The 24,286-nt window shown below is 45.7% G+C and overlaps 1 protein-coding gene across 1 annotated transcript in view; it reads right to left on the bottom strand.

Annotated features, from left to right (window-relative positions):
- RRAS2 (RAS related 2) overlaps positions 1 to 21,684 on the bottom strand; it is a 56,072-nt gene extending 34,388 nt beyond the window's left edge. The window contains exon 1 of the mRNA XM_032977067.2: positions 21,442 to 21,684. Coding sequence (XP_032832958.1) covers positions 21,442 to 21,540 — 99 coding nt within the window. The 5' untranslated portion in view covers positions 21,541 to 21,684. The remainder of the gene's footprint in view (positions 1 to 21,441) is intronic.
- Between the last annotated feature and the right edge of the window lie 2,602 nt (positions 21,685 to 24,286).

Consider the following 24,286-nt stretch of genomic DNA (forward strand, 5'->3'; position numbering starts at 1 on the left):
CGCAGCATCATGTGCCACTCAATTATAAACCACGACAAAAGCAGCAGCAGCAGCAGGCACGTGGCATGGACTCCAAAACCAGTGCAATGGCCCCAGACGTGACTATAAATACTGAGCGTCACATGCCGCAGCAATGTGTGACCTGCACCCACCGAGCCACCCACCCACCCAGCCAACAACAACCACCGTTCACCACTAAGTGGCGGTGACGTCACCACGGCACTTGTGCCATGCTCGGTGCACTGAGGCCACGCGAAGTGTTGAAGGCCCGCTGGCTGGAGGTCACGGAACAGATACAGGTGCCATGGGTTGACCGATTGAGATGACTGGCAGATGCACCAATTGTGCTCCCAACTTTGTCAACTCTATGCGTTTTAGCTGCCCAATGCTCAGCTCGCTGTTTGTAAGCGTCGCGCCTCTACCCTCAATTGTTGTTGGAGGGTAACTACCTCCCCAGCAGTGTCCTTTATGAACCTCCTTGACAGAGGCTAATCTTGACACTGCCACATCAGCCCATCTCTTCTCGAGCCTGTGCCACACCCGTTTAGCCCAATCTATTAGGCCCAACAGAAACTGCTTGGGCATGCGGTGGCTGGGCATAAGGGCGACATGACCCAGCTAACGCAGCCTCTCTTGCCGAAGGAGCTCACTGATGGGACTGTGTCCAAACCATTCAAGAACCTGTGAACTCCTTACACAATTCAGTCTGGTTAAACCAAGGATGGAGCGTACACAGATTAGCCTTAATATTTCAAACCGGTGCAGATGTTCCTTTAGAGGGCACCATGTTTCACAAGCATGAAAAAGGGAGGGCATAACTGTGGCCGAGAAGACCCAGAGCTTTGTAAAGAGCGATTGGCCAGGTAGCTTCCACACAGCGTTATGCAGCTAATGGAAAGATAATGCTGCTCTGCTGATTCAGAATGAGACCTCGGCTGCCAAACTAGTGCTGGTCATAAGCACACTGCTCAATTACGGAAACTTCTCCACTCTCTCCACAAATGCCCCATTACTCGTGGAGAGTTCAGGGAGGGAGCATCTGATGACATAAAAAAAACCCAGGCAGGGGCTTTTTTTGTGGGGCCAATGATCACACGCAACCTCTTGGTAGCATGCTCCAGGTTCAGCAGTAGCATCTTAACTCCTTATCAGAGTAGGCATAAATCAATAGATCATCCACATATGGTTGACTAATAGAGAGCCATCCTTTGACTGCACCTGGGCATCGACCAGCCTTCCATCGTAACTATACCAGATGGAAATTCCACTGGTACATTCATGCAAAGCTTCTTGAACTACATAGCCAAAGACGATGTTAAATAGTTAAATAGCCAGAGGATATCCCTGTCGCATCCCAAAGTTAACAGAAAATGGCTCCAACACCCACCCACGAAACTTTACCTATGCCGGCCCAGCATTATGAAGGTCCTTAATGTCTGTGACTCCAAAAGCATAAAGAATAACTTAGAGTCCTGGCCTATTGATGTATCATAGGCCTTGACCAGGTGAATAAAGCAGAGATGCACATCCTGTTGAAATTCTCTACACCTCTGCGGTACCATATGAACAGAGAAAATGGCATCCGTGCAGGACTGCCACCTAGACCAGGGGTCCCCAACCCCCGGGCCGCGGACCGGTACCGTTCCGTGGCCTGTTAGGAACCGGGCCGCACAGCAGGACGTGAGCGATGAGTCCGCGCGTGGCCCGCCTATTATTTTATTTACCGCCTCCGTCCGTGCCTCTTTTCCGCACTGCACACTTGTTTCAGTCACAGTGTTGGTAAGCCCAAAAGCTAACCCTAGCCAAAATTAGTAAAAAACAAACGTCGCTGAAGAGCTTCTTTGAAAAGGGGGAAAGACGAAATGATGAACCCTCCCCCCTGTCCGTGAAAAAATTGTCTTCCACGAAACCGGTCCCTGGTGCCAAAAAGGTTCGGGACCGCTGTCCTAGACAATCACCCACACATTTACCCAGTCACTCACCCACCCAACCATCTGACCAATCACCTACCCACCTATCCAGCCAGCATCTCCATAGTTTGACTACAATTGACCCCTCCAACAAAGTGATACTGATTGTATTACCCGCTTGAGCATGATGGACTGAGTCAACCTCTGACCAGTATTTCAACTCACAAGCTTGTGACTTAGACAAGCACTCTGCACATAGCGCCACCTAGCATGAAACATTATCACCAATTAGTCTTCTTAAATGCGCTTTTCGTCTGAATGCTAATAGCACATTTGTCTTTCTGAAAGTACACTTCCACAAAGGGCCTGTCTTTAACACAGGCATGCATCATCTAAATGATATCCACCTTACCCCTGACCAGCTCTAAACCTAACCCCAATCTATCCAATACCCTGATCCACTTTCATCACGCAACCAATTACGACACTGAAAGCCATATGGAGGTACCCATTTAAGCATACTATTACAATATTGGGTTCTACTTGACGATAAACGTTTCATACCAATGCTCGGATTGAATAAACTCACTCTGTGATCTTCCATGCCTTATACGTGCGTGTGTATTTAAACTCAGGATTCCATCTTATACTATAAACTACTTTTCTTTCAACAGGTAAGGTCCACTGAGCTATGCTCTTTTTCAGAAGCGACCTTGGCCACAAATGATCACTCAACGAAGTGGCTTATCACGTGGAAATTTATAGCAGCCAAATACTTTAAACAGTGTCTAAATGTGGAGGGAAAAACAGGAGGGCCCGGAAAAAAATCCCCACGTACAAAGGGAGAGACATGTAAATATACAAGTCAGGGTGGGGATTGAACCCACAACCTCCCGTATACCAGTTAACATCTCGCCACCGTGGCGTACACGTAAGTGCCGTATACCTTTGAATTACACGTCAATATCATGATTTATTTGTTCTGTTTTAGTCACCTTTACCATACGATTAACCATTAACAGACATCTGCTTCCCCCACAATCTCGAGTAAACTAAATGTTGATTCATCGAGTACATTCTTGGATCAGGGGACCTTGAATACACACATACATACATTTGTTTGATCGATTGGGTGAGGGGGCTTTCCAGAGGCGTGGCACGCTTCAGAGCAGCCGGATATTTAAAAACAGCAGCCCCTCTCCATTCATTGTCCTCCATGCATCGCTCAGTGCCAGATGCGCTTGGAGTCAAAGTGATTCCCAGTTCGACACACATATGTGTTGGCAGCCCTGAGTCGGTGGTGAAAATTCCATTTTCCTATATCTGGTGGACGAAGAGTTGGGTGTTTGGGTATATAGTGGATGTTATATTCTTCGTATGCTCCATAAATTGGATGTTGGGTTTTTGTGGATTTTGAAATATTTGTTAAAATATCAAACCCACTGTGCTGTGGAATGGCTAGAGATTGTTGTACAATAAGTTGGTTCATGAATCCATCCATGTAAGCTTTGGAGTTCTCATCCCGTTAAAATGCACAGCAGATATATTTCAGGTGCTGCGGTATCACCACCACGTGCAAGATTTTAAAATGGAATTGGCCATACATACAAATCTAAAGTCTTGAGTCTCAACCATGGTCAATCCACTGCTGGGTCAATGCCATCGCCATGTCACAGGGTCCTGTGATGTAACAATATACCAAGCAAATGCCATTATTTATTTTATATGTAATGCCTATTACTATTAGCAATGTAAACGATGTGAATGTAAGATCGTGATAATATCTGAAAAGGATTGAGTCAGAGGAAGTGGGAGAATCTTACTCAAATGCCCCTCCTGAGTGGCTTACTTATTGTAAAAACTAAGGGGATCTCGAGGAAGACCACAGACAGGAAACTTGAGAACAGAGGTTCGGAATTGCCAAGGGACTAGGTGGTTGCGCTCAATGAGTGAACTGATCCCTCATTTTCTGATGAGTGTCAAGTAAGTCGATATCCATGAAAAAAATAACATGCGTCAACAACGCCTTGAAAACGAATAAGCCAACGCTTACACCATCACCACCATCGTCCCTCCAGGATGGGTAAAATAAGCCCAAGTGAATAACACTTTGGGGCTGCCAGGGAAGTGAGCAGCAACACTTGTTTTACACAGATACTGATCCCCGTCATAGGAATATGGAATATCCTTCGCAGACCAGGGACCAACGCTAATGGAGATGAGTGCCACAACTCGGTTGTTTGAGTAGGCAGATGCTTTGCCGTTTATTTTATACATATATAAAAGTAAAAAAGTGTCCGTTTGGCAGTTTGTGGCTTTGTGTGTGTGCGCGCGCTTGCGAACGATTTGCCTCTCCAACGCTGGGGTTAATGTCGAAAAAAAGCCAGGTACCAAGCCGTAAGCCCCGTGGTGAGCAAGCGCTATTCCTTTTTCACATCCGTCAACTTTTAATTTGTTTAATTAGCGATTTTTGTGCGCTTTACGTTTGTTTATTTATTTATTTGTGACGCATGCACGCCCATACCAACTCACGCACCTTTGGTGGAGGGGGGGGACGGCCCATGCCAAGTCGCCTTCGGTGGGAGTGAGGGGGACATTTTCGTTCGCGTTAAAAATGCTATAAAAATACACTAAACGCGGACGTTCATTCTTCACTGTCTGATGTCCCCCCCACCCCGATGCGTGCAGTTATTACTACTATACAGTCGCTAGCAGCTACCACTATAGGCCGTAGATAGTACTGCAGAGCGGCCGGGGAGATCGTGGCTGGGAGGGGGGTCAGGGGTAGCAGCCCAGCCCCAGCCTGCCAAGGTGCCACCTCGGCCGGCTGGACAATCTAGGCGAGGCCGGAGGCTCTGCACGGGACTAGACCTCACCACGCCACTCTGTCAGGTGAGGAGTTTGTGCTATAGAGTCGATAAATACTGCTATAGAGTCAGCATGTACTACTGCAGTGATAGCAGGTACCACCACAGTCGGTATGCACTGCTGTAATCATAGCAGGTACCACCAGAGTCAGTACGCACTGCCGTTAGATTTTTAAGAGTAGGTTTGAAATATTCTTTTGACCTGGGCAATGCCAGGTACTTCCCGCTAGTACAAAATCAAATCAAACAGGCCAGTGTAACAAGTGTAGCGAAACCATCGTCACATTTATACTGCCTGTGATCTTCCTGGATGGCGCTTATCGACTGTGTGATGTTAAAATGAGATGCCTTTCAAAAGGTTGAAAATTACCACCTACTTGAACAAGGCAGGTTGTGTTTGATACTTTTTGGTTAAACCGATAGCACTGAACCTGATTATATCCTTTCAAGTAAACAGTCCCACCGTTAATTAATGACGAGTGGCAAATATTTAAAACAAATTAGATAGACGTCGACATCTTGTAGCATTTGGCCGGAAGGACATATTGACCCATTTCCATTCTGCGTTGCCGGTATCAATAATCGCCAGCGAGATGGCTTGCGCCGCGCTGCTGACTGTTCTGGGCCCGCTGACTCACCCTCTCGGTGAGCCCCACGCCGTGCGAGCGGTGAGTCATCACGTGCCAGTGCCCAACGCAGTGCGTTAGTCAGCACCAGCTGACACTTGCACACGCGCTCGTTGTCGACAGATGAAAGGTCTCTCACCTACCGAGTTTCTTCTACGATGTGAGGGAACAAGAAATTCGGGCAGCATTTTATTTTCTCCTATTTCCATGTTAGAGAACGGCCCACAGAAGAAAATATTACAGTGCTACTTCAGAGATAAAACAGGGTTTAAAAAAAAACAAATTGACAGTTGTTCCATGTTGTTGAATGATTGGTCCCCACCGTTCGAATTTGGAAATTCCACTGCTGGCTTAGGGTCACTAATGGAGATTAATGCTTACCCACTGCTCATTTGTGAAGGGATACAACTTTCGCTTGTTGAGGTTTATAATGCACTGGCAACACTGACAAAGTATGAACACAACACGAATGGATGACAAAGGTGAATGGACATACAGATGAATAGATAGGAGAACAAGATACAGATGGACACAAGGACAAAGCAAGTATTTGATAGATGAATGAACGAAGTCAGACATATACAGTGAGAGATGGATAGAAGGCTTTTTAAAAATAAATTCAATTAATGATGCTCTCCGGGTTCTGCAAACGACGTCTGCACAGGCATCACCACATGGTGATCAACTCTCCACGAGCAGCCTATGGGACGAGACGGGCAGAAGACCAAACGGAAGTTGAAACAGGAGAAATGATCAAATGGATATATAGACGGATGTTCGGGTGAACGGCCCTGCAGGCATGGCTCGGAGGTAGAGTCTGCAGACGGCGCGGAGGAGTGGAAAATCTGACCGTGTGATCGTGTGTGCATGCAACTCGATAAAGAGTCGTTGTGACCGAGATAGCACTTGTACTCTGGCAATGGAACAGCCACAGAGGCGGCAGTAGTGGTGGCGGATGTAGTGACGACAGTGCTGATAGTGGTTGGAGTGGTAGTGGTGGCGATCGTGGCACTGAGAGTACCGATGGCAGAGGCAGTGATGGCAATGGTTAAAATAAATAAAAAACTGCTCTTCAAAACCACAATCATTTAAATCAGTGGTTCTCAAAGTGTGGCCCACGGACCACCAGTGGTCCACAACGGTCCTCAAGGTGGTCCTCTTTCGCACCGTATGTAGCCAACCGTGCCAATCGGAGGTGCAGAGAAAAAGTGAATGTATTTTGTCACGAAGGGGGGGCGCTGCGTGGTCTGTGCAAATGTCTGCATCGGCTGAGTAGTCCGCGGGCCAAAAGTTTGAGAAGCAACTGATTTAAATGATTAGCGCCACGCATAGAGGCCGAGGCTCCACGTGGCCTGAGCGTAAGCGGGTGGCGAATAAGGTTTCCAAAAAAGTGTAAAGCCTCTCCAGTCGACTTGTTAGGAATGTGCTCATAACACGGTGCATATGTACAGTGAAGGGTTTTTTTTCACAAGAACCAATCTCATACCTGCCGCCCACACAGACAAGGCACACATGCAGGACAGCAGGAAACATCGTTATATAATAACGCGCCGTGACAGGCAGAGCCGTGCTGCACACACAGGGGAGAGCTAAGGACTTGCGCTCCCGCAATGTTAGTGAGGTCGTTTGGTATTCGCTTAATTATTTTCGCTTGTTTTTATTTCATTCAAGTTTTCACCAAGGTAACGTTTGAAAACACAACCAGGATAGACGAGTGCGCGTTTGGTACGGAAAAATGGGTCTTGGAGTGAAGAACCTGGCTGTGATCTAAGGCAGGGAAGAGAAGCTGGAAAGAGAGAAAGGAGACATAAGAAAACAAGAGAAAAAAGAAAATGAGTGATAAGTGAAGAACATACTGGAGTAAAATTATCATGCCAACAATGACAGTGATGCCTGCAAGAGAACCCCATTTACGTTTGCGTAGGGATACCTCATGCATCACAATCAGCCACCGTTAAAAGACGAGGGTAGAATATGAGTTTACCAACATCTCAATTGTTAGAGCCTATATTCGCTCGATTATAATATAGCACAAGGCGATCACAAAGACACTAAGTGCCACAGGCGAATTATCGTTTGCCTGCAGGGGGCGATGTTGTGATGATAATTCACCCAATTGAGTCATTTGCAGGTATTTTTTCGACGTGCCAAACTTTTACAAAAAACCCCAAATAACGTTATGGTTTTTTTTAAACATCCACTGCGAAGCAGATGGCGTGCAGTCTCTCTGGTTAATAGCCCCATAGTAATAACCATGGCGGTCGCTGGGATCGAATCACAAACCTCTGCAGGAAGCAGCAAACGGGATCTAGCGCTGAGCCCTACCACCACTCAATAGCGATGCTTCGGCAAGGATGGAACGATTCCACACGGGGCTCGGTGGCCAGCCAAACGGCTCAGATGCTTTGTAATTGAAAGTTGCTGATGAAATGTCTGTGGCTATTGATTGTGAAACTAATTACAGTCGGCATTGGTGGATCCGAGTGTGGTAGGTGGTTAAAATTAGATTTAAAAGAAACCGGCAAACCTGTAATCGGGTATGAAGGCAAGGAAGGGGGCAATGGATTCCAGAGTTTAGTAGTAAAGGGTGAGGTAGAAGGGTGAAGAGTTCCAGAGTTTAGCAGCATGGAGTGCGGAGGAGACAGAAAGCTGATGGCACCATTAATACATTGGGGGGGAAATATCACAACTTTGCAGCAACAACAAAATTCCTGCGCTTTTAATTGAATCAGGTCCCCAAAATGTCAAGTGCAGCTCACTTAGTCGATGAGTCTGATGAAAGTTTAAGCTTGTGAAAGTCTGGCAAGCTGGACTCGAATTCCATACCCAGTGATTAGTCACTGCAGGGGGCCTCTCGTGACTGATTGCTCCACAGTAGGGCTTGAAACACAGACAGTTGCCCATTTGACTCATAATGGCCATGTCAAGCCAAAAGTACATGAGATCCTTCGTTCAAAGTCACTGTGGCAAATTCTGCTAATAACACCACACTTGGCCATCACTTCCTTCCTTCTGCCAGACCCACCAGCTGTTGCAGTCAACACCCAAACTCCAAATTCTGCTTCTAAAGACTCATTACCACCATCTGGATTCATACCCAGCTTCAAGCTACGTGACCAATGCACCACGTTCCCATGTGCAGTAAAAGTTGTGGTTTTAATTGAAGTTAATACTGCGATTGCAGTCATAGAAAAAAAATCAAAGGCCTACTTTGCTCAATTGCTTAGCCGAACAGATAATGGGTAAGAGACCCTTGAGGGATTGAAGGCTAAAATCCTTCTTCTCTTTCTATTCATTACCTGCCTATACAGACACCCAGGAGAGACAAAAAAAATCCTGCACTGCGTGCCAAGAATATGACAATAACAGTTATACAACTGGAAAAAAATAAATAAAGGACACATCCATTAATTTAAATAAATAATTCGGCTCATGATACGTGCATGGAACCATGTGTAGGAGCACTCCCTTTAAGAGTGTGCACCTAATCTCAGCTCGTTACCTGTATAAAAGACACCTGGGAGCCAGAAATATTTCTGATTGAGAGGGGGTCAAATACTTATATCCCAGATTAAAATGCAAATCAATTTATAACATTTTTGACATGCATTTTTCTGGATTTTGTTGTTGTTATTCTGTCTCTCACTGTTCAAATAAACCTACCATTAAAATTATAGACTGATCATTTCTTTGTCAGTGGGCAAACGTACAAAATCAGCAGGGGATCAAATACTTTTTTCCCTCGCTGTACTTGGGCTGACTTACCCATATAGATTTTTGAGTGTTATTCTCCTTGTGTTAGTTGGTTTCCTCAAGGTCCTCCGATATCTCCCAATGTGCCAGGAATTGGTCAAACATCACAATGTAGGACCCTCCTTGAAGAGCGAGGCTTTCATGAATATTACAGTTTATATTATAGTGTTAACAATGAGCGACGTCACCAAGCCCTATGCGTTCATCATCACCTCCCGTCCAGCAGCACACATGGGAACAGAGGTAGCTTGTTTTCTTCCCAACTCCTTCGGTGCACACCAATGAGTGATGTGATTGAACTGATCATTTGTAGAGTAATCGATTACTTGAGCCACCAGATAAGCCCAGCACAAATTAGAAGTACTATCATTAATAGGACGTTGTGGCTCCCTTGTGCAATGGGCCCTTTTCCGCCCCCCACATGGGAGTAAGATGCCGTGCATACCGAAGCGGGTGGGGGGGGGCAGGCAGGAGGAGGCACGGGCAGGGAGGCCGCGGCAAATTCTTTTCCCAGCCGCTCACCCACCCCACTGGGCCCCCGCCCGCTCAGCTCTCTCTCTCCTTTCGCTCGCTGTGAAACAACTGTTTTGGGCACAGGCTGAAAATACTTCGGCTGCCCTTGTCAGAAATGCAAACCGAGATTGTGGGCTGCGTGGTGAGGTAACGTTCCGGGTGATGGGCCTTTGTCATAGTGCATGGGGCTGGAATTCCGGCGGATTCTAACTTCTACGTGGGTGCCAACGTTTTTGCACTGCGGTGAGATGATGATGCCAGTGACAGAAATTATTTGCTCAGTCCAGTGGCGCTACAATTAATTTGTTTGACTCACAAACGTGAGAGGTATGGAGTTAAAATCTCTGTGAGGAAGCAGCGGCCGAGCCCATCATCTCTCCAGGGTTGGACAAATGTTGTACCAATTTTTTGGGACATTCAACAGTGGTTGTGTTAAGAGGCTAATGAAACGAGCACCGCGTTACCCTGGAAGCCAGCAGTCAGCGGCCATCCTCGCCAAAGCCATGAAAATATTGAATTTCCTATTTCCATCACTGGCTCAGGTCCACCAATGAAGAGGATTGACGCCCCGTTGCTCGTTTAAAGACGGAGATTGCCTCGACTTGTTTGAGTCCAACACCACCGCCGCCAACTCCTGAACTTTTATTTGCTTTGGGCAGCCCACAGCAGCCACCCAAACTCCCATCATCACCGAACGAGCATCCCTAACACATCCCACCCGCCCCATGCAACACAACACGCCCAACGCGTGACGCCCACCCTGCACCTCCAACAGGGAAGGTCCTGCTCTGACACAAATCCAGGCGGAAATCCCACGTGCGTGGCAACAACTGCTTCCCATCCGAGCCTGCGTCCCTTCTCCATTGACACGGTAACGAGCTCAAGAACAACGGCAAGGTTGTTCATGTGTAAGCCTAGCTACAAGTGAGGGATTCTTAAAGTAAAAAAAAAACTCCTCACTTGTACTTGCAAACAAGACTGCATCACCCCCGATCATCTGATCCCCCAACCGGCTGCCAAACGGATCTGAACACAACTACAAGATCACCCAAATCTTCTTCAAGATCCGAAATATACTTGCTCTAATCTACTTCTCCCCCTCTCATCTCACTCTACTCAACACTCTACTACCCACCCCCTCTCATCTCCCTCTAGTACCCTCCTTACACTATGCTTCACGAAGGCCTTGGTGTTGCTCCTTTTCATATGTTGCCCACGCTACTGGGAACTCTTCCCCGTTAAGTATAGCCTTACAATGGGTGCTCCTCGCCTCAATCTACTTACGACGATCTCTTTTCCCACTGTGCGTTGTCGCTTCCTACAAGGGATGTGACATTGAATCTATTAAATGAATTGCTAATATTAAACAGAGGCGACGAGAACAAGCCAGGTTGTACAAAGAAAACACAAAAGAAACTGAAATAAACCAATCTAGAACCAAATCACAATCCTGAATTGTGACAATTTAAAAATAACGTGGGGAGGTGTGCAGAGACGGGGAGTGAATCATTACTCACCTACCTCATAGCCCGTAGAAACCTCTATCCTGAGCTCCCATTACGACGCAAGCAAAGGGTGCTTTGAGATGCAGTCACATTTGGCCGAAGCGTAACTCCACATTGTAGCGCGCTGACGCGTAGACGTTTTAAATGATGCAGCGATTCATCTTCTGCCGGCGTAGCACGTGCCGTGATACATCGGGAGAGATAAAAAAAGAACGCGGCCAGATTCCTCACATTGCACACCGGTTATTCACAACGCATGCGGTTATTCACAACGCAGTTTGTTTATTGTTTTTGCAATGCTTTTTCATTTCTTTATTAAGAGTCATTGCTATTGAACCCCGGCCACTGAGGTTCCATGTTTGGCTGAGGGGTGAGAGCATTGCCGGGTCTGAGATCAGCTGTAGCTAGTGGCCACGGCGCATAAACATTGCACACCAAGAAACTCCCCCCTCCCCAGGTTAAAGAGGAGAGCGGAAAGGAATGTAATGCCGCTTACAAGCCCGGGGTGGAATTTTCAACAAGCAGTGTTAACGACATTACAGCAAATAATTTTTTTTGCAAGAATCTTGGCGTTTTTTAGAGTGTCAGTCACAATGCGGGGGTCAAGGTCCGATGCGATAATAGATTTGTTTGTTGTATGGTTTCCTGTTCCATCTCATTTGTACAGTTTTTGTTCGCGCCATTAGCCTAATTGTAACGTTAGAATATTGTTTCTACTTAATTTTCTCAAGCCATAAATAAGGCGTTCTCTACTCGCACACTTTCATGCGTGTACAGTAATACCTCGATATATACTAAGTAGATGCGTTCCAGGAGCTTCAGTCGTATATCAAAACTTTGTTTATTTAATAACTTCTAACATTACTACTGTGAGGATGCATTCATAGCCTTCGTAACTTACCATATCATACTATAAACGCTTCATAAGTTAGCATTCATATTGGAAACAAAGACAATTTATGTAACAAAAAATGTATACTGTACAGGATTCAAATGTTAAACTTACATAAATAAAAGAAGCATTGTGTACTGTCAAATATCTTCACACTTCACACTCACCAGTGTAGTCGTCGGTGCAGTCATAACGTTGCATTACCCACCAAACACCATAGCTCCATAACACAGTGCGATGCTGCGCACTGATTGGCCAAAACCAATGTAAACAAACATTTCCATGACCTATCGCGATGCACAACGCTCAAGAAACATATCTTATTATTATTTCACTCTTATTTTCTATAGTACAATAAATTGATGTTTTTTTCATATCAATTCCAGCGTGTTTATTTTTCATTTTACTTAATATTTTTCCATTAATATAATGATAATAAATCCGAAGTTTGGTATACCGAAACTTCATATATCGAATATTCCCATACGAGGTATTACTGTACTGTGAGCATAAAGGTGGATTTTAAACATTAGATCAGTGGATAGTTACGTCCCGAGTTAAGTTATGTCGATTGGTCAGTGGCTGAACACGAGGAAGAAAAAAAATTGTGAATTTTTTACACCGAGAGTGTGGTCCATGGCTAAATGTTGTGTCAAAAGCCTAACGATCCTTTTGCACAATGCCAGAATGACCCACTCAATACAGCAGTCACGTTGACAAGGTGCCTGTCAAGTTCATCAAAGCGCACGTTGTTAAACGTCATCATGGTACGGGTACCAGTGAAGCGAGACAAGCTACGAATCACAGCACAGCGACCAGATTTTTTTTTAAACATTGGTGAACGTAGCAGCCAGTAATAGCTGCAAGCGTGACACCCCCATTACATAAAATATGAATACATCTCGACTTAAAGCTTTCGTGACTGCAGGAATTCCTATTCTTTGGGTCTTTCGATGATTTTCGGTTATTTTCTTTGAACCGATCTACTACTACGTGACTTTACTGAAAGACCCAAAGCATATGAATAAATTAAAACATTCCCCTTTCTCACACCTCTGATTAGCACGGTTGTTTACGTGCGGTGCGAAATAAGTTCAACACACATACACGTCAACGCATTTATGTACTGTGTGCAAGATAATCGACGTAAAATTGATTAATCTAAACACCTTTAATAGCTCTACTACGTAGGAATAAAAAGATAGGAGCTGTTTATTTTTTGGACAGGATTGCGCTGAGACGGTTTGCTATACGAGGTTACAACAATGTATTTGGGACAGTCTTCACCGAGAACGTGAGCACTCCAATACAAATTACGAGATCAAGTGACTCTAGGAGGGTATTTACATTCAATTTGAAGATAACGATTCATCCACTAACATTGATTCTTCGCACTCACAATGCAAACACCGAATTGTGCGCATGAAAATAAATGATATAGGTTTGAAAATGATTTTCAAACTTTTAAGCCGATGAAACGAACGAGCAAGAACAGAAGGGACAGTACAAATAAGCCTGCTAACTAAAAAAATACAAACGAGACAGTCCCAGAGGTGAAAGACAATCCAAAGAAGACTTGAAATTAATCGATTAATTGAATAGTGAAAATGCATTGAATCGCGGCAGATGGAGGCATGTGAAGTATTACGTGCTTATTCAATACACCACACTGTGTGTGGGTCACTGCGTGGGTGTGCATATTTGCTTTATTTACAAGTGAGAGTTGTGGAAAATGTACTTTGCAGTTAGATAAAGCACGGACCAGGTAAAGGCAGCTTGGGCCGCACAACAGATGGCAACTGCCGTTAAGTTTCACCACATCCTGCAGCCATGTACCAATACATTTGCTTCACTTTTTTTACACTGGAAAGCCTCGCTGAGTCTCAGCACTGTGTCAGGAGGGTCCTGCCAACTTAATTTGCAGAAGGGGGCGATGTTGCTATCGTGATAATTTCGTAATTTGTATGTTTCAGAATTTGGATATTTTCCCAATACCAGATGCATTGTATGAGGGGTTTTTTTTAGCTTTGGAAGGAAACTGGAAAACCCTGAAGAAACCAATGGAGAGAACAGGGGAGAACATCCAAACTTCTCACAGAAAGGCGTCTGCATTAGGAATCGAACCCTTGCCCCCTTTTTCTGAAAGGCGCGAGCGTTCCCACTGTGCAACCCTGCCGGCGAAGTCGAGGAAATTAGCTGCAAGGAACCGCCCTCCCGTGCCGACCCAACTCTGCACCAATCGCACCTTGGGGTCAAAGGCCACTCGTACCATGCCATTTTGCAGGGGGTGACAACCTGCTAATCATAATGCAAGACCTAAGACCAGCTTATCGTACTGTTATTTGGCAATTGGTGTCTTAAACCCCAAGACTTGCTTGTGTTGCGATCGAAACGTCGTGATATTTTTATTGTTTTTCTATCTACGTGGCTTTACCGAAAGACCCTTAGAATACCTGATCATATTTCTACACTTTGATTTGTCACAGACTCAGAATATATTTTCCCGAAATGGAAATCACATCAAAGTGTCTCCCTGCTCAATAAAACAATTCAGTGACACTCATCTTCTATTATTAGCTCTGAGTCAGTGCTGTAAATTGCACGCGACTATGGCAGGTTCCAGAATCTCCAATGGGCAATTTCCATTGGCTTCCCACAGAGTGGTACTCCACTCTCGTCATCAGCCATAATATTGATGAAGCGTACATTTCGTTATATTCATGGAAAATGTCAACCTTCAAGGCCTGTTAGAACATTATTAGTATTTACTTCATTTGTTCAGTTATGAACGAATGACTGCAGTCATATGTACAGTATATGTTGATAATGAATCATAATAAAAAAAAATACATTGAGTTTACACAGACTTGCTCTTTATGCCATTAAAAACATATTTAAAATACACTTTAAAGTTCCTTTATTTTTAATTCATTCATAAACTTCTTGAGCTGTGGCTAAAACAAATGATCTGGGTTTTAATCACAAAACCACAAACATGCCTTTATCTCAAGCAGGCGGATAATTATCATTGCTGTCCCCAACTCTGGGAAAACAGAGGCCACTCCTACCCCAGGCCTTGTGCAAACACATCGCTAGAATTCCTCGTTTGAATTCATCATCCTACACCACCTCCATCAACATATTTTAACTTGTTCAGCACAACTGCAACACATCACTTTTGTTCCTATCGGTCTTTCAATGTTCGATCCATTCAGCAGCGGATAGATCACAGCTGGTGATGGTGATGACAATGATGTTAACACGAACACAGCCGAGAAGCTAAACTAAGTGAGTGACATCATGGCACACAAGCAGGTCTCACTTTGACGCTGACCCTGTGATGTCATGACTGGTAATGGAGACGGTCCAGCTCTTAGGCATGCACCATGGGTCAATAACTGAGAGTCGACACCAGGGTCAGCGACTCCGTGGTATTGGATCAGCCGGGCCGGGTTGGACCAGGCTCAGTTGCCATGAGAATGTGGGCAGAGAGGTGGGGATGTCCGAGCATCTGTCCACCTAAGACCTGGTGTCAATTATAACATTTACAAAAACAGAGCCGAATTTACGATGACATTGTGATTGCAATCTACACAAGTACATGTACTTGTGTAAATTGCAATCACAAGGTCAAGTACAATAGTACAATTGTACTTGACCCCAAGTCTGTTGGGTCTCCTATTTAAACATCAGTCGCTCTATAAGACTACAGCTGTGGACATTCCACAAAGGGCACCAACGTGGTGAGATGTTAACTACCTCACAAGGTATACAGGAGGTCGTGGGTTCGATCCCGACCCTGACATCTTTATATTTCAAGTTTGCATGTTCTCCCTGAGGTCGTGTGGATTTTTCTCTAGGTGTTGCGATTTTTCTCTCCACATTTAGAAACATGCGTTTAGAGTATTTGGCTGCAATAAATTTCCACATGATAAGCCACTTCCTTGAGCTATCATTTGTGGCCAGGCCGCTTCCGAAAAAGAGCTATATAGAGCTCAGTGGACCTTATCTGGTATCATAAAAAAGTTAATAAATAGTTAAGTGTTATTGAATTTATTATTCCTAGGAGAATGATTGAAATGACCCATAGCCAGGATTTGAACTTTTCAAACTTCCAACTGTCGAGTTGAGGGCTCTGGCAACATTGCCAACCAGGCCCGGCCTCTAGGAAAAGGTTCCGCCACCTCTTTCCAGGCAGTTTTACTGTGCGAGCTAATGTTTCGGCCGTTTCTATTAAAAATAAAAAGTTTCATTGCTGTGTTTATATAATACTTTGAAAGGTCTTGGCATGCTTTGCGGGGTTTGAATGTTGCTGTTGCTGGCTGAAAATTTGTTACAGCATCACGCCACAACAGTCCGGCAACGTTAATTAACTTGTGCGATATACAACATTATATATTTCCCTACATCATTTCCCTTTGTTGCTTTTTGTCCCCGGTCAGGTTTCAACTGTGCTTTCAGCATCAGGTAATGAGATGATTACTACTTCTAAGAAACCTGAAATAGGCATATTTGTCCATGCACGCAAAGACTTTTTTATGTCCTCCAAAGAATGTTTGTTTCATGTTAATAAAACCAGAAATATTTAATCGTGACATTTCACTGAATGGTGGGGGGGAGGGAATCATTACATGCCTTGCAATAAAATTCCCAGTTCCCAAATTAAGCAAAACACCAAATGTAATTAAGTGTTTTGTGCAGTTATTACTGAATGGGTTAAGACCATCAATGCTCTACACTTGAGAATCCTGTTAAATCATGGGTTGCTGAAACGTGGATTTGAACCCAGGTCCTCAGCTGTGCCAGCTCAGTGTTCTGACACGTTATTAGCCATGTCAGAGGGCAGTTATATTAAAGATAACAATTAATCAGTCTATGTTAGCTGCTGAGGGCATATAACAGGTTGTTTTTTTTATTCCTATTGCTCTATGCCCCTGTACTGTCACCGTTATGCTGTAATATGCACTGATGCCTTCTTTATGTAGGGGGATATTGGCACGTAAAATAACGATTGAGGCTCTTACCTTGGGATGTTTGACCAATTCCATTTGGCAGAGCGTTTTAATTCAACGGTTTTAATGAAAGATAATGGAGAAGCATCTTCTGGCACCATTCTCTACTGTCTCATGGCAACATGACACCAACAACACAACTGGAATGTACTTGGGATAGAGAAGAGAGAAATAAAGCACAAGTTATAATAACAATAAAAAGCAGAGGTATGCCGAGGCCTGCGGGGATAAATGCACGCATGCCGCAATGCACGTGTCCGTTCGGCCGCCCCCTCCAATCGACAGCACCGCGGCCAGCATCGCATGCATCATCTCGCCGCGCGTCCCACGGGACCTCACACCCCAGTGCCGGCCAGCGCCAGCTCCGACACAGAGGTCGAGCGCCAAACGACAGCGTCCGAAGCGGTGGGGTCGTTAATAACACGGCCCCGCCTCCCGTGACTAACGCTACCGTATAAAGAGGCTTGTAATGATCGAATACGTTGGACCGTTGATTCAGTTAATTGTCCTGGGTGGAGCAGTGGGTGGAGCATTGGTTAGCGCACAGCACCATGAACTAAATGATCTCAGTTCGATTTCGTGGTCACGGCTAACACCAGTGGATAGTGATATCTGAATCTGGTTCTGGGTCTTCCTCCTTTCACCAATCCACAATGATCAGCACGGGGAAATGATCAAAAACCTCCACGACAGATAAAGCATCATCCAGCAGTGGACTGGTAGAAAGGACTGTAAATATATGCACAGTAGTAGGCTGACGTCTGGAGCCACACCCCTTTTTGCGAGCAGATTGAGAGGGACAGAGACATGAACCGACTACAGAAGGAGATGCGGTGCCGTAGGCCCAAGTAATTTGTAGACAGTTTCCGTAAAAACAGTTTATTACATACCCATTCAGTAAGTATGCATCTGTAATAATGTATGGTTTGTACACCTGAGTGAATGAACACAATCCATAAAGTGTGATCTCCAATAATAATTCAGTCAATCTCTTTGAGAGGGAACTACATAATTATTACTAAATCTGTGAGCTCTCACTCTGCTCCGAAGGATAGCCATTTCCAGAATATCAGCCTACAAATATGTAATAGACTTGTAAATAAATTTCATCTATGATTTTATGGATTACCATGATTAACTGTCATGATTTGACTTTTTTTATATCCAAGGTTTACTGTCTCAGTCATATTGTTTATTTGTTCTATCACAAAAAAACATTGATTAAAATCAATTTTACAAACATAACATATACTTTCAATGTTGCTGTTGTAAGCAGACATGTTACAATTTCATTATTATACAATCTTAATCTCGTAATACATGCAACGAAGCATCTGGACAATATATGATCAATCATAAGACATGCAAATTTACTTCGTAAAGTAATATTTAGGATAAAAGAACAAACGAGATGGCACAAATGAACAAAAAATAACAAAGAGGCAGTCCCAAGCAAGACAATGAGACGCTTGCATCAAACCGGAACCGCGAATCTTTACAATTCCCATTGTTGGTGGGCAGCAGGAATCATTCCACATTAATTAGTAATGACAGAGGTGGCGAGTCATTTGTACTTGTGTGCGTGCACACCACTGTCAACGTCAGGAGCTAGGCAAATTTACGACGCACTTTTACGGTTGGTAAAGAATCTACTCCGGTAATAACGATGATCGCCCAGCGCGTCAAGACAGAAGGGACCCAACTCAAGCAGCTCGCACATAGCGGGGCGTTGACTCGGTAAATCTCAAAATCAATAGGAGCGTCCTTTTGCGTATAATCTGGGTTAATGGAGGTTAATAGGCATTGGTAACATCTCGGATCACAGCTCCCAGGAGACTTGCGTGCTTCAAGCCTCTCCTGCTGTGAATGAGTCACGTTAACAAACAGGGCGGAGTGGAAAAGGTACGGCCGACCTGAGCGTCCATGAGTTACAGGTCTCCCGTGTAAAGCCCCTCCCCGCCCATTTGGCGTGTGTTTTTGGAGCACTCAACTCTGCAGTCCGAAGGTTGTGAATTCAAATCCTGGGTCAGTGGGCATGGGAGAAACCCACTCTATCCTCGTCCATCTGGGATCGACAACGTGATGCTCTTTGATTTGGACCAAAACACCGGTCATCCTAATTTGAGAGACTGGACTCAGCCATGGGAAAGTAAAATTTCCGCAACATTTGCATCTCTCGTTTTAAAATATAACACTTGTTCATCCCCGATTGCCCTTCAAATGTATTCAAGGTCTCCTTCATAAGTGACATTGTCTATACATGCTTTCACTTGACAAAATAAAGGTTACTGTATTAATCCTGTTCCTATTACTACTGTTGTTTTTCACAAGTTACACAGTATAGAGTGTTGAACACGAAAGCCGCACGGCACAGACCGAGACGCACACCTCTAGAAATAAGTGGATGTGACGACCCAGGATATGAAGAACTGTGGAATAGAGGTGATGGGCTCAGAACAGGATTTAGTGCAGAGAGAATAGAGAGAAGCCAGACCCCCAGGTTTGTGGGAAAAATGAAAGGGAAAAAATAAGACACTATAGAATCAATCATCAGCAGCCGTGGTCAATCCACTGCTGGATGAAAGCCACCCCAAGCAGCCAACATTTTCCAATCCTGGCAGCCAAGGAAAAGCATCCAAAAAGGTCTTAAAACGAGGAAATGGAGGAATTAAATCGGTTGTATGCATTATAGATTTTATTTAATAATAAATGAACATTGATCAAGGTAAGACTGAAAAATAAATCCTGGAAATTAGAGATGTAGGTTATGGTTCGGGAATCGGCAACAAGCATTGACTCGATTGTTATTGGTCTGGGCTGAGATTAGAGCAAGGAATTTGGGGTATGGTGAGGGCGTTTAACTTCAGGTGCAACGCCAAAGAGCAACGTCATTTTACTTTAAAAGTATCTGCTGGGTCGGAAACGGGTCAAAGCTTAGCATTAAGTCGTGCTGCACACTCGGCTCGTAACGATCTTGCACATCTCGCTATTTGATTCGTCAACATTCGGGAATATTTTGATTAAAAAAGTGGTAGTTTTTTGTTGCAGTTTTACGTGTGTATTCTGCATTGGCTGCATGGTAGACATTAAAAGACAGATACCGGTCATTGGGGATTGATGAAGAGGGGACCACGATTGGTTCGGATGCTACTCGCTACTGATGTTACTGGCCAGGAATCAAACTCAGGCACTCAGATTCGTAGTGCAATGCAAGGCACGGACCTCCCACCCACCGCACAACCATTACAACGTAACACATTTTTTTATTGATTCAACAGTTAAAATGTCTCCCCGCTTGAGCGATGTTCACCAATTGCAACCCTACGCTGATTGAGGAAATTCCACATTCAAATGGCAAGGGCAGGTCTGTCCATAAATAAGAACACTGTTGACCTCTTACAAAGTAGTTGCAACCCAGGATAGGTGCTGATGATGATGACGAGAAAGAGACCCCCTCTCCTCACCGCCCGCCTTTTGAACTCGCAACTTTGTGAATGTCGACCTCTGACCACAGTAGCAAAACATCTTCAAGAGAGAGGGAGGCGTGTGGATTTAAACGCGATGGTTGGAAAGGTCAAGAGGAGAAGGGGCTGTATAGGCAGGGCAATACCAGCTCCCAGATCCCGAGGAAGACATGGTCTCCCGGCTCTCGACTGCCCTGGTATCCGCTTTCCCCCCAAATCCGCTAACTCTTCTCCATGCCTTAAAGACGCCACTCAAAACAAACAGCTGCGATCTTGTGGACGAGAGCCTAGGTTGCGTGGTGTGGGTTTGTCTTTCAGAAAACAAAATTTAAAAAAATTCAGGCGCTCGAGTAACCTCGATGCACTGTGGTATTAAAATGCATAGCAGTGATGTAATTGTAAAAGTTGAAAAACGGCTTCCTGAACGTGATTTTTTTAAATCCTAAACAAAACTTCAAGTGTGGACAGCCCAGAACACACAGCATAGGAATGTATATACATTATACAACCACCTCTACTACCAAAACAATCTTCAGTATCCGTCACGCAACCACAACAAGCACACTCCCGCCAGTCCCGCTACTACTGCACATAGCGGTAATGTCAACGCGACGCCCCGTGCCAGGCTAGGTGCACCCAGCCCACACTGAACAAAACCTGACCGCGCTCAACCACGCCTCGTCTACCCTCCCCCATGCACCACGACTGACTAAAAACTCTTAAAACGTAAAAAAAAATGCAAGGCGGCAAATTCGTGAGAGATCCTAGCGAGTTTTCGTGAGATTGACGAGCGGCGGCGTGAGAGCCGATGAAGTATACAGCACGTTGCAGGGTGATGGGGAGAATGAAGAGCTGGGATATAGCAGTGGAGGATGAGGGTACCTGGCCATGCCCCTCACCTGTATGAACTGGATGGTGAGCGCGCTCTTGCCCACGCCGCCACCACCGACCACCACGATCTTGTGCTTGTCTTGCGTCGCCCCGTCCTTAGCCGCCATGGTCACTCCTCTTCCTCCAACTCCTCTTCTTCTTCCTCCTCCTGCTCTTTCCTATGCCTCCCAAATCCTCCTTCACCTCACTTCTTTTTCCGTTTCCTTCACCTCCCCCCGCTTTCACCTCGTCCTTCTCACGGCCACCGCTATGTATTGTCTTTCAGCTCTCACCTCTCTTCTTACTCGTCTTTCGCACTTCCTCTTTCCTCCTCCGCCTCGCTCTCCGCCTGATGCTTACTCCTCCTCCCCCCCCCCCCGTATTCACCTCCTTACTCCACCTCTCCCTTCACCCCCTTTCCTTTTACCTCCTCCCCCGCAGTCTCCGCCCCCGCGCACAAGGGGCCTGCGTGTCCCTGCCGGGCCCGGCCGCTCAGGCAAGACGTCAGGCTCCGCGCGGAGCGAGCAGGCCCGCGCTCCCTCGCCCCGCTCCCCGCGTCTCCGTTACTTGCTCCGAGTCTCCACGAGTCCCCGGGGGTCGGGGGGGGGGGGTCTCTCCACCGCCGTTTCTCTGCCGCTTCTCTGGACGTTGTTGTCGTTGACGTCTCCGTGTTGCGACGAGTCCCCTTGCAGGGATCTCGGGGACCTATGGGATCTCTGTCTGTGACCGCCCTACTCCGAGCCGAAACGAGCACGACTCCGTCGCGGGGAGACCACGGCGAGGGGCGGGGTTAGGGGGGGAAGCCGGGGGCGGGGTTAGGGGGGGACGCGAGGGGCGCGGTTAGGGGGGAAGCGAGCGGCGGGGCTTGGGAGGAGGCGAGGGGCGGGGTTTAGGGGAAGTGAGGGGCGGGGCTTGGAGCGGTGATCAGCGGGGCGGGAGACTGCGGGCGAGAGAGGCGAGGTGGGGGGCCGGAGGGGGCAGGCTGGGGAGGGGGGAAACGGATGGGGGGGATAGGAGAAAGGAATGGAGGGGCGGGGCTTATTAAGGTGGGGGTGAGGGGCGCTGGCGGGGGGGGGGGACACTTGGGCGGGGTCGAGAAGAAGAGGGGGGGAAGGTGGAGGGGGGATGAGGGGGCGGTGTCAAGACCCGGGGGGGGGGGGGCCTGTGAGGAGAAGGGGCAGAGGAAGGGTGGGGTCAAGAGGGGCGTGGTCTGCAGGGAAAATGAGGGGCGGGGCTGGGTGGGCGGGAGGCCCCAGGAGTTCACGAATCTCGCAAGGCCCTTGCGCGCCCTCTGTTGGTCGTCTTTCGTACGGCTGCTGATGCAGATTTAGCCCGGTGGTTCTTAATCGTTAAACAAATGTATAATGATAAGAAATACATAGAGGGTTTGATAAAACAAAGTAGTTGTACTCACGTGCTTGCACCCTAGGTAAAGAACCACTGATGTAGGGCAACTACAATTTCACATTCAGGTGGTCAAGCCTAAAAACTGCATCACAGGAGTAGCGGAGTGTATCGCTGTGATGTCTCCTTTGCATTTGCGGATCGGGCATTGCGTCGCTATACGTTTTATAGAATGTTCTGGATTACCACAGTCGCACACTGGAGAGATAAAAAAAATTCCATTTGTGCATCAGGTATCCGCATCTACTTCCATGGTTCGGATGCGGTTTAAGGTGGACCATGAGCTTCGTGGAAGATCAAAATCTGAGATCTTCTGCGTTGGGTCTGTCACAAGGGCACTGCATCAGAGGCCCCTGTACAGAACTACAAAATAAGCATTAGCGTCGATATAGAGAATACATAATCAACAAAATAAATGAGCAGTTGTCTCCTTCATACATCCGTCGTTCCACTTCCAAAATAAAATAGATGTATTTCTTACACAACCTATCAGCTGCATGGCCTTTCAGGGGCGCATCATTTCAGAAGCATTGTTACCGGTTTTGACAGTCAGTGTCTCATCGGCAGTTAGGCTTGAATCAACGCTGGCAACCTGCACAGAGCCCCACTGATGCTGCCCTTGTTGGCTATCTATCTGAAATATTTATGAGACCTCTCCCTCATCTCTAAAGCACTCGCACAAAGTTCGGTGTAAGCATGCTGCTGTTCTCCATCGACAGGATCAATGTCGGCTCAACGTTAACCCACGTGCAAATCCCCTTCTCTGCTGACGATGTGATGTTATACATACCTGCCTTCCCTGTGGATGAAGTCCAAAACAAAACTGCCAATAGATTTTGATAATACTTTATCCCTTCGAAAAATATTAATACAGTTTAAATTAAATCTTTATCTTTTTGTCATCATAAAATTCTCGACCATGTCCAACCGTGGCACAATTTCTCTCAACACTAAACAGTGGCTCTACCATTCGACTTTCCACCTGCCCAGACAATCCAGGATCCAGGAATTGACATATTTTTTTGTTTGTGGCAGGGATTGATCTATACCAAGATCTATAACATGGTATTGTGTAAAACTTGACTACAGCATACAGTACTGTATAGGTGTGATAGACCTAATTCTGACTAAGAAACATGTTCGAGTTTGGTCTGTGAAGAAAATAGAAATCCTACCTTCTAGGACAGTAGTTCTCAACCTTTTTTGGCTACTTGTACCCTTTGTTGAATTTAGTTTCAACCGAGTAACCCCTTTGCCTGACGCAACATGGTTCTGAGAAATGAATGTATTCATAATGAACATCGATATTTTAACCAATTGTCCATTTTGTGAGGTATCCTAGCAAGCGAATATAAAAAAAACGATTAGCACGGTTGGCTACGTGCGGTGCGAAAGAAGTTCAACATACCGACATGACGTAATTTCTTCGCGCTCGCTGGTTACTTTTGCAAACCACATTTTTTACGATCA

The sequence above is a fragment of the Petromyzon marinus genome, chromosome 3 (assembly GCF_048934315.1).
Source record: "Petromyzon marinus isolate PM22_M1 ecotype Great Lakes invasive population chromosome 3, UKy_Petmar_22M1.pri1.0, whole genome shotgun sequence".
In the NCBI taxonomy this organism is placed as follows: domain Eukaryota; kingdom Metazoa; phylum Chordata; class Hyperoartia; order Petromyzontiformes; family Petromyzontidae; genus Petromyzon; species Petromyzon marinus.